Genomic DNA, 11,305 nt, shown 5'->3' on the forward strand with positions numbered 1-11,305 from the left:
CAATATTATAAAATTATTCATAAAATATGTACTTAAAAAATACAATACACATTATATTTTTGGTTTGACAGTATTGTTAAAAATATGTTAATTTAAAAAATTACCATTGTCATTGTCACTTTCATCAGTTACGTTAAACAATACATTTTGTGAGATAAGCTTTCCTTTTTGTTTATGTCTTAGAGTCATATTTTCTTCATTACCTGTTTCATTAGATGAATCTTTAATAATAACTTGTTGATGCCATGCTTTATTAAAATTATCTGTAAAATAGTTATATATTAGTTATATTTAAAAAAAAATAGTTGGTATATAGATGAGCTAAAAATAATCACTAGACATTATATAAATATGTATTAATTCTTACCAAAAGTTTTATTTCCACCATAAATTTTTACTCTATACATTTTCCAGGTTAACCCCGGCTCATCTGCTTTTTGTATAACATCACTGTTAACAGTGCCTGGAGGCCAGTAGCAATAATTTACTTGAGTTAATTCATTTTTTGTGACCCAATTCGTTGGTACAACACTATATTCATTGTGCTCAGGGAACAGCACAATAAGCCATTTAAGGGAAACCTATATAAATATTTTATAATTCGTTAATNCCCTATATAAATATTTTATAATATCTTAAGTGTAGATCAGACACCAATTGTTAATATTATTGACAAAATAAATTTAAAAAACCATTAAATGTTTCTTTAAATACGTTTATAAATTGTATTAAATAAATTTTTAAGACTTCATTTATGTCACATCATAAAATTTAAAGTTGGTATTTGTAAGAGTTATTTAAAAAACACTGACCACTTTCTAAATTGATTAATAAATTGCAATCCTTGAAATTTTACACCACTGAATGTACTTATATAACAATGTTATTAAGTGTGGATGCGGTATTATAACAAGTGTAAATAAGTAGATTGTATAACTTACCTTTTTTGTTTGTTCAGCCATTATTAAAAAATATAAGAAAAAATAATAATTATAATTAAACACACTTAATAATAATTAAAAACACTTAATAATAATTAAACAAGTATACTGTCTAACATAAACAATTATAAGATTGTACATAACATAACATCGCGTCTACTGCAGAGTTGTTGGTCGTTTGTGGCCGATCCCTTAAAATAAAAGATAAAGACATACGTCACATGGGTTTTTGGATTTTCCAGGTATTGATAGGCAATTACAGTGTCGTATGACAAAATATTTTGTTTTTTAATATATATTTCTAAAATTAAATTTCCAAGCAATCGTTTATCATAATTATGATAAACGATTGCTATTAATACATAGTGTAATATTTCGGAGGAACGTAGTATGTATGTTACATTCGTACCAAATTTGTACTAAGTCAAAATTATATCACATGGACATTTCCTTTGTACTTAATTTGTATTAACTTAAAAAAACAACCATATAACAGCTTATTGATGTTTCAAAGTGATGTTACGTATGAAACACTAAAAAAATGTTCCCCCGACGTACTGAAACATTAATTGTACACACAAAGTCAAAAGAGGAAGTTCTTGCAGTTGTTACTAATTTTATGATATGAATATATCTTCAAAGAGATTATACAGCTGTAAGAAGATGAATAGAAAAAGATATCCATATATTATAATTACTTTTTGTTTCGTTGAATGTATATGGAAGTTATTGGATATTGACAGTAGTAAGTGTACTTGAAAAGACTATACATCTGATGATAGTCTTAAGTCATATGAGAGCACTTATCCCATGGTGTTTAAAGATTTCCTTATTGATTGGGAAATTGATAAAAAAGGAAAAGCTTCTCATGGTCTTTACAAATAGATAAGATGTCTTGTCAAACCAATGGAAATGGTTGTGAACTATTTACGGCTGAACTAGCTGAAAAAATGTGTCGAGAAGATACACCTCTAATCTGCAAATCTTATGCATATTCAATAATGCACATGAAAGAAATTATAGTCGGGTAACTGTTATATTAATATTTTATTAAAAAAATTTTGTATAAGTGCTTCATATCAAATTTTATAATATTCACAATAAATTAATGTTTTTTTTGTTGATACGTATACTTTCATATACTTTCAAGTATTTTCTTATTTTAATATTTATTTTCTTTTTAACATTATTTAATAAAATGAATTTATATTTTAATATAAATTTATCTTAACGGAAGTAATTTTATGCTCAAATAGCTATGTTGTATATAAATATATATAAATTGTATAATAAACAATAATGGATACAAACAAGTCAGCCAATTACAAATGTTTAAGTTACTGGATGTATCTACTATCTTAAAAAATTAATTTTAACCTTATTAAATGATGATTCATAAAGAATTTTACTTCTTATTTATTTATAAAAACCCTGCACATGGGGTCGCGGCACAGTGGTGACGTGGCATAGCTGGGTGAAGTATAATGATATCTGACAGTGATTAAAATCACTATCATAAAAAACGCTTCGATGCTAATCTTTAGATAGTGTTTAATTTTAAAAAAATTGGTAGATTATTCCAAAAACTACATGATTTCCTATTTCCTTATTATATATAATAATAATTATTTTTATTATTTATTTGATGCCCTGTAGGCAAAAGTGTAGCTTATAGTAAATACATCAATAAATAAAAATAATAAATAATACATAATATAAATATTAACAAGATAGGTAATAACAATAAATAATAAATAGGTACATTATTTAAGCGAATAATAATACATAGTAAACTTTAATTTAGGTAATGAGTCATAAAAAAAATCAAAATTAGGTAAATTATTACATGTTATAGCTAAACGATTAAGAGGTTCAAAGAAACTATAGTTTTGACGATGATTATTAATATGAAAAAGAATATTGTTGCGTGAATTAAAAATAGTAACATGGAACCCTAATTTAGCTAGAAACTCAGGACAATCGATTTTATTATTAATTAGATTAAAAACAAAACAAGCTTCATTTAGTTTACGTTTAATTTAGCCACTACGCGTTTAAGATTTAATAAAATTAATAATTCATCATAATTTGTATCAGGGATATGTATTTATAACTGATGTTACGTAAAAAAAAAACCCGGCACAGGGGGGTCGCGGCACAGTGGTGCCGTGGTATAGATGGATCAAGTATAATGATATCTGACAGTGATTAAAATCACTATCAAAAATAAACGCTTCGATGCAAATCTTTAGATAGTGTTTAATTTTAAAAAATTGGTGGACTATTCCAAAAGCTACATGATCTGCTAGTTAATTATTAATATCCTAATTAAGATAAAGTATGTCGAATGAAAAAGGGATTATTAAAAAATATTATTTCTCATAAAAAAATTGCGTTGATACATACACTTTTCAATAAGTTATAGCATTATAAAGTTAAAAATATAAAAAATAAAATCGAGAAATTTCACACGAAAATAGCATTTGGTAGCCATTTTCGCCGTGAAGACAAGTCTAGAGGTCAAATTTTTTTTTTTTTTAATTAAAGTATATTACATAAGATTTAATTTAAGATATATATATATAAGTGTCAGACCTTCCGGAACATTTTCAAAAGTTAATTTTTTGTAAAAAAGTTGTCATTTTAAATCTCTCCCTGTGGGCAGGTTAAGTGTCAGATTTACAAAAAATACGTACCAAATGATAGACAAAAATATCAAGCATCTAGAAAAAAAAATTATATTGATATGTTCATTTTTGAAAAAGTTACGGCAGTTTTTAGTAAAAAAAATTAAAAAAATTTCGAAAATTAGCGATTTTTAAATTTGTATTTTTTTTGGAGATTTCTTCCATTTACGTGGAACGAGGGATATTTTTCCAATTTTTGAGGGTAATTTTTTCAACTAGATACGAATTTTGATCTTTTGACGTATCGTTGAAAGGAGTCAGTTCGGTGAGAGCTGAGAAAAAGTGGTAACAGACACAAAAAAAAATTAAAAAAACACATCATAGTAAAACTAATACTTTATCAGCTTCGGATCGAAGCTTAAAAACTAAAATAAATACATGGGATATTCAAAAATTAGATTACTTTTTTTTCGAGTCATTATACTTTCATTATACTTTTATATATAAGAATCATATACAAATAATAGTATAGAAACAACTTTTAATGGAAATAGTATGACATAAAAAGTAACAAATTTTTTATTTTTGTAAAAGTGATAATATATTTTTGTACAAATTTTAATAACAAAAAAGTTACAAATTTTTCTCAAAGAAATATATTAAAGTCATTATATTCGAATAAATGTGATACATATCGCCTAATGGCAAAATAGAACAGATCTGTCACTATAACAAATGAAACATAATTTGATGTAAATAAATTTAAATACTTATTTATAAATTTAATAGTTTCTATAATTTATATTATTGACACAATTTTTAATGAGTTTAACTATATTATTATTAACTATGTGTAGAAGTTGTTAATGTATCATCTGTTGATTTTGTTTTCCAAATTAAATATAATTCATTATCTACACTACCGTCGGTAATGATTTTTATCATGTCTGAAAATAATTAAAATTGTAAAATTATTTGCCATACACAAGTAGCTGATATTCCCAAAGTTACATATATTAGTTAGCCGGATAAGTCGGTGAATATATTGTTTATAACATTGTTCAAACAATATAAACTTATTTATATGAGATCATTAAAAATAATGATTACTGAATGTTAAACAACAAATTATCTATACACCCAAAGAAAAACCTCAATCAATTTTGATAGAGAAATTTTATCAAGTGTTTATGATAATGTTTTATTAATACGAACAAAATAACTATTCTTATAAATAATTATTGTTCAAGACAAGAAAAAAAATTATCATATTGATAAATATATCATAGATTCAATAGTAATGATATATTTATCAAATTGAACAATGAATTTATTATATAGATCGAGGTTTTTCTCTGGGTGTAGATAATTAGTCAAAAATTGTTAAACTTTAGCAAAGAATAACATAATAACGGCTTATAATATAAAAAACATCATAGAAACAATAATTTCATAATTTTTTTTTCAATCGCATCATTAAATTAAACAAATGACTTCATATTAAAGAAATTTAAGGTTTAGATTTTTTAACCATGAATAGATGAAAAAAATATTTTACTACATATTACTGTAGAATTTTTTTAATTAAACAACTATTTCCCTTACAAACATTTTTAATTATCAATAGTTTTCAAGTAAATGAGTGTCTTCTCCCTGAGTGTCTTACATTATATAATGACAATGATTCATATTTTTTATAATTCTTAGACAAATTAATGATATTTCCAATGCGAACAATAAAAGTTACTTAAATCCTGTCACCATATGAAATTCTAATATGATGATCAAAAAAAACGAAATAGTTTATTTGAGAAAGTCAATCGTATTTTATCACACAGTGTCCAAAATTAAATAAATATATTGTATAGAGTAACATCACCAATTAATGAACATTATAAGTGAACGAATACCTCCAATTTTTTACCTAACTTTTTTCTAATGGGGTTGTAACAAGTTGTAGTTAGTAATTTTTATAACAAAAAATATCTAAAGTAAGTTCTGACAAGTTGTCACAATTTTTGATACGATAACATTAATTGTTCATTCACTGGAAAATTCAAACAATAAATAATTAATTAAAAATTTTATCTAAATTTATTATGAATAATTTTACATTATAATTTTTCAGAGAACAAACTAACTAATTTATTAACTATATTAATGTAGAATTAAAATAAAAAGTAATTAAGAGCTTTATCCAATGAAAAACTCTTAATTGATCATTCATTGATGAAGTCACTCTACTTATTGTACTTATTTATAACACAAACATTAAATAAATGTCTATTTAAATAACTAATAACATTTAATTAATATAATTTAAGTAATTTTAATTATAAAAAACCCAGCACAGGATGGTCGCGGCACAGTAGTGACGTGGCATAGACGGATCAAGTATAATGATATCTGACAGTGATTAAAATCACTATCATAAAAAACGCTTCGATGCAAATCTTTAGATAGTGTTTAATTTTAAAAAATTGGTGGATTATTCCAAAAGCTTCATAAACTGCTAGTTCCTTATTAATATCCTGATTAAGATAAAGTATGTCGAATGAAAAAGGGATTATTAAAAAATAGTATTTCCCATAAAAAAATTATATTGATCAATACACTTTTCAATAAGTTATAGCATTATAAAGTTAAAAATGTAAAAAATAAAATTGAGAATTTTCACACAATAATAGCATTTGGTAGCCATTTTCACCGTGAAGACAAAATAAAGTCCGAAATTTTTTTTTTACATAATAAAGTAGATTACATTAGCTTTAATTTAATATATATATAAAAGTGTCAGACTTTCCGGAACACTTTCAAAATTTAAGTTGAAAAAGTCAATTTTTTGTGAAAAAGTTGTCATTTTGAATCCCCCCCTGTAGGCAGGTAAAAAGTCAGATTTATAAAAAAAATATACCAAATGATAGGTAAAGACATCATGCATCTTTAAAAAAAAGAATTATATTGATCCATACATCTTTCAAAAAGTTATAGCATTATAAAGTTAAAAATATAAAAAAGAATTTTTTTACAAAAATCGTATTTTTTTTATTAAGTTTAATGTCTGTTTTCACCATGAAGATAAAATAAAGTCCGAAATTTTTTTTTACCATTATAAAGTATATTACATTAGCTTTAATTTAAGATATATATAAAAGTGTCAGACCTTCCGGAACACTTTCAAAAGTTACGTTGAAAAAGTTCTACTTTCTATATGCATTTTTATGTTTTGAATCCCCCCTGTATTTAGGGAAATGGTCCGATTTAAAAAAACAGTATGTCGAATGAAAGATGTATATAAATACTACTTCTCATGAAAAAATTGTATTGATCCATACATTTTTCAAAAAGTTATAGCATAATAAAGTTAAAAATGGAAAATACAAAATCGAAAATTTTCACACAAAAATAGCATTCGGTAGCCATTTTCACCATGAAGATAAGATAAAGTCCGAAATTTTTTTTTTTCATGATAAAGCATATTACATTAGCTTTAATTTAAGATATATATAAAAGTGTCAGACCTTCCGGAACATTTTCAAAATTTAAGTTAAAAAAATTAATTTTTTGTGAAAAAGTTGTCATTTTAAATCCCCCCTTGTGGGCAGGTTAAGGGTTAAATTTATGAAAAAAATATACCAAATGAAAGGTAATAATATTATGCATCTATATAAAAAAGAATTATATTAATATGTTCATTTTTAAAAAAGTTATGGCACTTTAAAGTAAAAAAAATTGNTAAAAAAGTTATGGCACTTTAAATTAAAAAAAGTTGAAAAAATTTCGAAAATTAGCGATTTTTAAATTTGTAATTTTTTTGGAGGTTTCCCCCATTTACGGGGAACGAGGGAATTTTTTTCAATTTTTAAGGGTAATGTCTTCGACTAGATACGANATTTTCAATTTTTGAGGGTAATGTCTTCGACTAGATACGATTTGTGATCTTTTGACGTATCATTGAAAGAAATCCGTTCGGTGAGAGCTGAGAAAAAGTGGTAACAGACACAAAAAAAAAANAAGAAATCCGTTCGGTGAGAGCTGAGAAAAAGTGGTAACAGACACACACAAAAAAAAAAAAAAACACATCTTAGTAAAACCAATACCTTCTCAGCTTCGCATCGAAGCTAATATAAATGTGTCATAACCGAGTTTAAAAAAAAATAATCTAACGGTATAGAAAAAAAGAGAAATTTTGACCCTTGTAATTGTTGCATAATGTAGAAATAATTTCATACTTTTAAAGAAGTGATAAATACCTTTGTAATTGATGTTATCATTATCAACTTTACATTTTTCAATTATATTATCAAGGACCTTTTCAGATAATATACCACGAAACAAATTGCTCTTTAAAAACACTTGTTTCGCAAATTCTTTTTTGGCGAGGCCATCTGTTTTTGTACCATTGTTTGAAAGCTGATTTTTAAGAATACCTTCATCTATTTTCATTAAATTATGCGATGCAGTAAAAATCGAAGATACAAATGATCTCTCTATACCTAAGGAAATACCAAAAAATAATAATAGAGCACAAAAACAGTTTTATTTATGTTATTTGGTATCTCAGCAAAACTAAAAATACAAAATAATCAAGTTTTGATTTTTTTATCATCTTATTAAGAGAGAACGTATTTCAGAATTATTTTTCTAATTTTAAGATAAATCACGTAGGAACACAAATTTTTTTAAAAATAACATAGTCATTAATAAAATATACTACATTATAACTAAATGACTCATTCAGAAATTGAAACAGTTTTCTGCTCAATATTCATCAAATTATTTGAAAATAATTCTAAAATTTCTTTTAATCTTCAAATGACTTCCTAAAAATTATCCTATAAAAATATTGTTACACACTTTAATTGATATTATCATGTTACATAAAAATCAAAACAACTTTTTTTGTATATTTAATAATATACATGTAATAATTATACAGGAACATTATAATTATAATAATTTATAATGATTATAACATATCAATATTATTAGCAAGGATTGATATTACTTATAACATATCACATGCTAAGTGTTATTTATAATTTGAAACTTTTTAAAAAGTTACTATTTTAAACCCCCCTGTAGACAGATAAAGGGCTGAATAATCAAAAATATATACCAAAAAAAAAAAAAAGGAAACGCCTATTTATAAAAAAAAAATATAAAGTTTTGATTGAATTTCGGAAATTTATTATATTTTATTATTTTTTTCAAAGTATAATTGATAAATGAAAAATTTTGTTAATACCTCTTTTATAGGCAATAATAATTTCTATATATTTTAATGTTAAGTGTAATACTTATCAGGTTAAACTCAAAAAAAAAAAAACTAACCTCAATTTTCATATTTCAACCCCAATGCGGTACCAGAAGGAGTTAAGTAAAAACACATTTATTATATCTTTTATACAAAAAAAAAAAAAAAAACAATAGCGAGATTATTATTAAATCATATTTTATTATATTTATCAATTAGATCTGTTGTACCCTGTACAGATGCAAAATGAAAATAATTAAATCTTAATTACTTGGATGTGTTTCCTCATCCATGTAGTATTGAAAAAAACTAGTATCCATTTTTTCTCTGACTATAATACTTCTTATTGCGCCAAATGTTAATTTAATGTCAGCAGGACTAGATCCATTATTAAATATACGTAATCCTAAATTCATAATATAATTTGAAATGGGATAATCTTCCTAAAAAAATCAATGGTAAGTTATTTATTGGTCTATGAGAATCATTAAAATAATTTATAAATACAAATAATTATAAAAGATAAAATTAAAAATGTATATAAGATATTTATGTACCTATATAGTTTAATGTCCTAATTTTAAATAGAATGATATAGGGGTGTCAACGTAATTGTTAAATAGTAACGTACATAATTAATTAGCTATAAAAAAACGGTAGCATAGTAATGTCGCAGCACAGTATGGATGTGGCATAGTTAAAACAAGTATAGATGATAATTGACAGTAAAAAAATCACTATCATTAGAAATGGTTCGATACAAATCTGTATTAGTATAATATGTGTGTATATAATTATTATAGAAATTATATTTAGTATAAAATTGATAGACAATAACTTATTATAGTAATTATAAAGTTATTTTATATTTCATTACTTTGACAACAAACATGTAAATGAAGGCTTGATGCAAAAATTAATACTTTGTTAATTTTGTATAAATACATTAGACTACAAGGAATTCTCATCAGATAGAAAAATATTTATTTCTAGAATAATTTTTCGCGGTGGTTTCAAATTTGCAATTTGATTTCATCGAACACCTCTAATTTTTGATATAATTACCAATTAATTAAAAACGAGTATTAACATATAAAAAATAATTTAGGTTAATATAAAATTCGACAACACATGAACTGATGAAATTATAAGTGAAACTAGTAAAATATTTCTGAATATTATAATATCTTACAATATAGATTTGAATATTCCAATTGTAGAATCTAATTAAACACAACGAATTACATTGAAATTATAACTATGATTTTTATTGAAATGATTTATTTCAATATACAAACAAAAATAGTTAAAAATTATTTTAACGAAATTTTGTGCTTTTCTAATAAATTAATAAATAACTGTGAATAGTAATTATATAAATTCCTGATAACATATCAATCTAAACAATACGATTTATTTTAAATCCCCCCTGTGGGCATATAAAGGGTCAGATTTATAAAAAAAATATACCAGATAGTAGTTAAAGACATCATGCATCTATAAAAAAAAATTATATTGATTCATACATTTTTTGAAAATGTATGAATCAATAGCATAATAAAGTAAAAAATATAAAAAAAATTTTTTTTACAAAAATCGTATTTTTCTTATTAAATTNAAAAAAAAATTATATTGATTCATACATTTTTTGAAAATGTATGAATCAATAGCATAATAAAGTAAAAAATATAAAAAAAATTTTTTTTACAAAAATCGTATTTTTCTTATTAAATTTGATGACTGTTTTCATCATTGAAACAAAATAAAGTCCGATTTTTTTTTTTTCATATTAAAGTATATTATATAAACTTTAATTTAAAATATATATAAAAGTATCAGTATTTCTGGAACACTTTAAAAAGTGAAGTTAAACATGTTAATTTTTTGTGAAAAAGTTGTCATTTTTAATCCCTCCCAGTAGGCTGGTAATGGGTCAAATTTATAAAAAAAATATATTAAATGATAGGTAAAGACACTATGCATCTATAACAAAAACAATTATATTGATATAATCATTATTGAAAAAGTTAGGGCAGTTTTAAGTAAAAGAAATTGAAAAAATTTCGAAAGATAGCGATTTTTAAATGTGTAATATTTTTGGATATTTCTTCTATTTACGGGAAAGAGGGGAATTCTTTCAATTTTTGAGGGTTATGTGTTCGATTAGATACGATTTGTGATCTTTTGACGTATCATTGAAAAAAATTGGTTCGGTAAGAGCTGAGAAAAAGTGGTGACAGACACAAAAAAAAAATAAAAAAACACATCATAGTAAAATTAATACCTTCTCAGCTTCGCATAGAAGCTAAAAAATTGTAATCAACTAATGCCCATATAATTCAAATTTTGAAAAAGGAAAATTTCAATATTAATAAAAATCTTTGCCATTTTTAGTGGTTTAAAATAAAAAAAACGGTAGCACAGTGGGGTCGAGGCACAGTGTGGACGAGGCATAGATGGGACAAGTATAGATGATATCT

General features: G+C 24.1%; 1 protein-coding gene and 1 long non-coding RNA gene across 4 annotated transcripts in view; both read right to left on the bottom strand.

Annotated features, from left to right (window-relative positions):
- Window positions 1-117: 117 nt before the first annotated feature.
- Window positions 118-805, bottom strand: LOC126895213 (uncharacterized). The gene is made up of 3 exons (XR_007701606.1): window positions 748-805; window positions 368-581; window positions 118-263 (listed from the first exon to the last, which is right to left on the bottom strand). It is a non-coding gene; the product is annotated as an uncharacterized LOC126895213 (long non-coding RNA).
- A 3,326-nt stretch (window positions 806-4,131) lies between these two features.
- LOC126895198 (uncharacterized) overlaps window positions 4,132-11,305 on the bottom strand; it is a 7,594-nt gene continuing 420 nt past the window's right edge. Inside the window, exons 2-5 of one of the 3 annotated variants that reach the window (XM_050666804.1) lie at window positions 9,097-9,268; window positions 7,912-8,064; window positions 7,801-7,821; window positions 4,132-4,515 (exon numbers count right to left, since the gene is read on the bottom strand). In XM_050666804.1, the coding sequence (XP_050522761.1) occupies window positions 4,412-4,515; window positions 7,801-7,821; window positions 7,912-8,064; window positions 9,097-9,268 (450 nt within the window). In that variant the 3' untranslated portion in view covers window positions 4,132-4,411. Of the gene's footprint in view, window positions 4,516-7,800; window positions 8,065-9,096; window positions 9,269-11,305 lie in introns of all 3 variants that reach the window. The other 2 variants (XM_050666801.1, XM_050666802.1) reach the window with 2 other exon arrangements.

This window comes from Daktulosphaira vitifoliae, unplaced genomic scaffold (assembly GCF_025091365.1).
Source record: "Daktulosphaira vitifoliae isolate Bord-2020 unplaced genomic scaffold, ASM2509136v1 Scaffold_1, whole genome shotgun sequence".
Lineage (NCBI taxonomy): Eukaryota > Metazoa > Arthropoda > Insecta > Hemiptera > Phylloxeridae > Daktulosphaira > Daktulosphaira vitifoliae.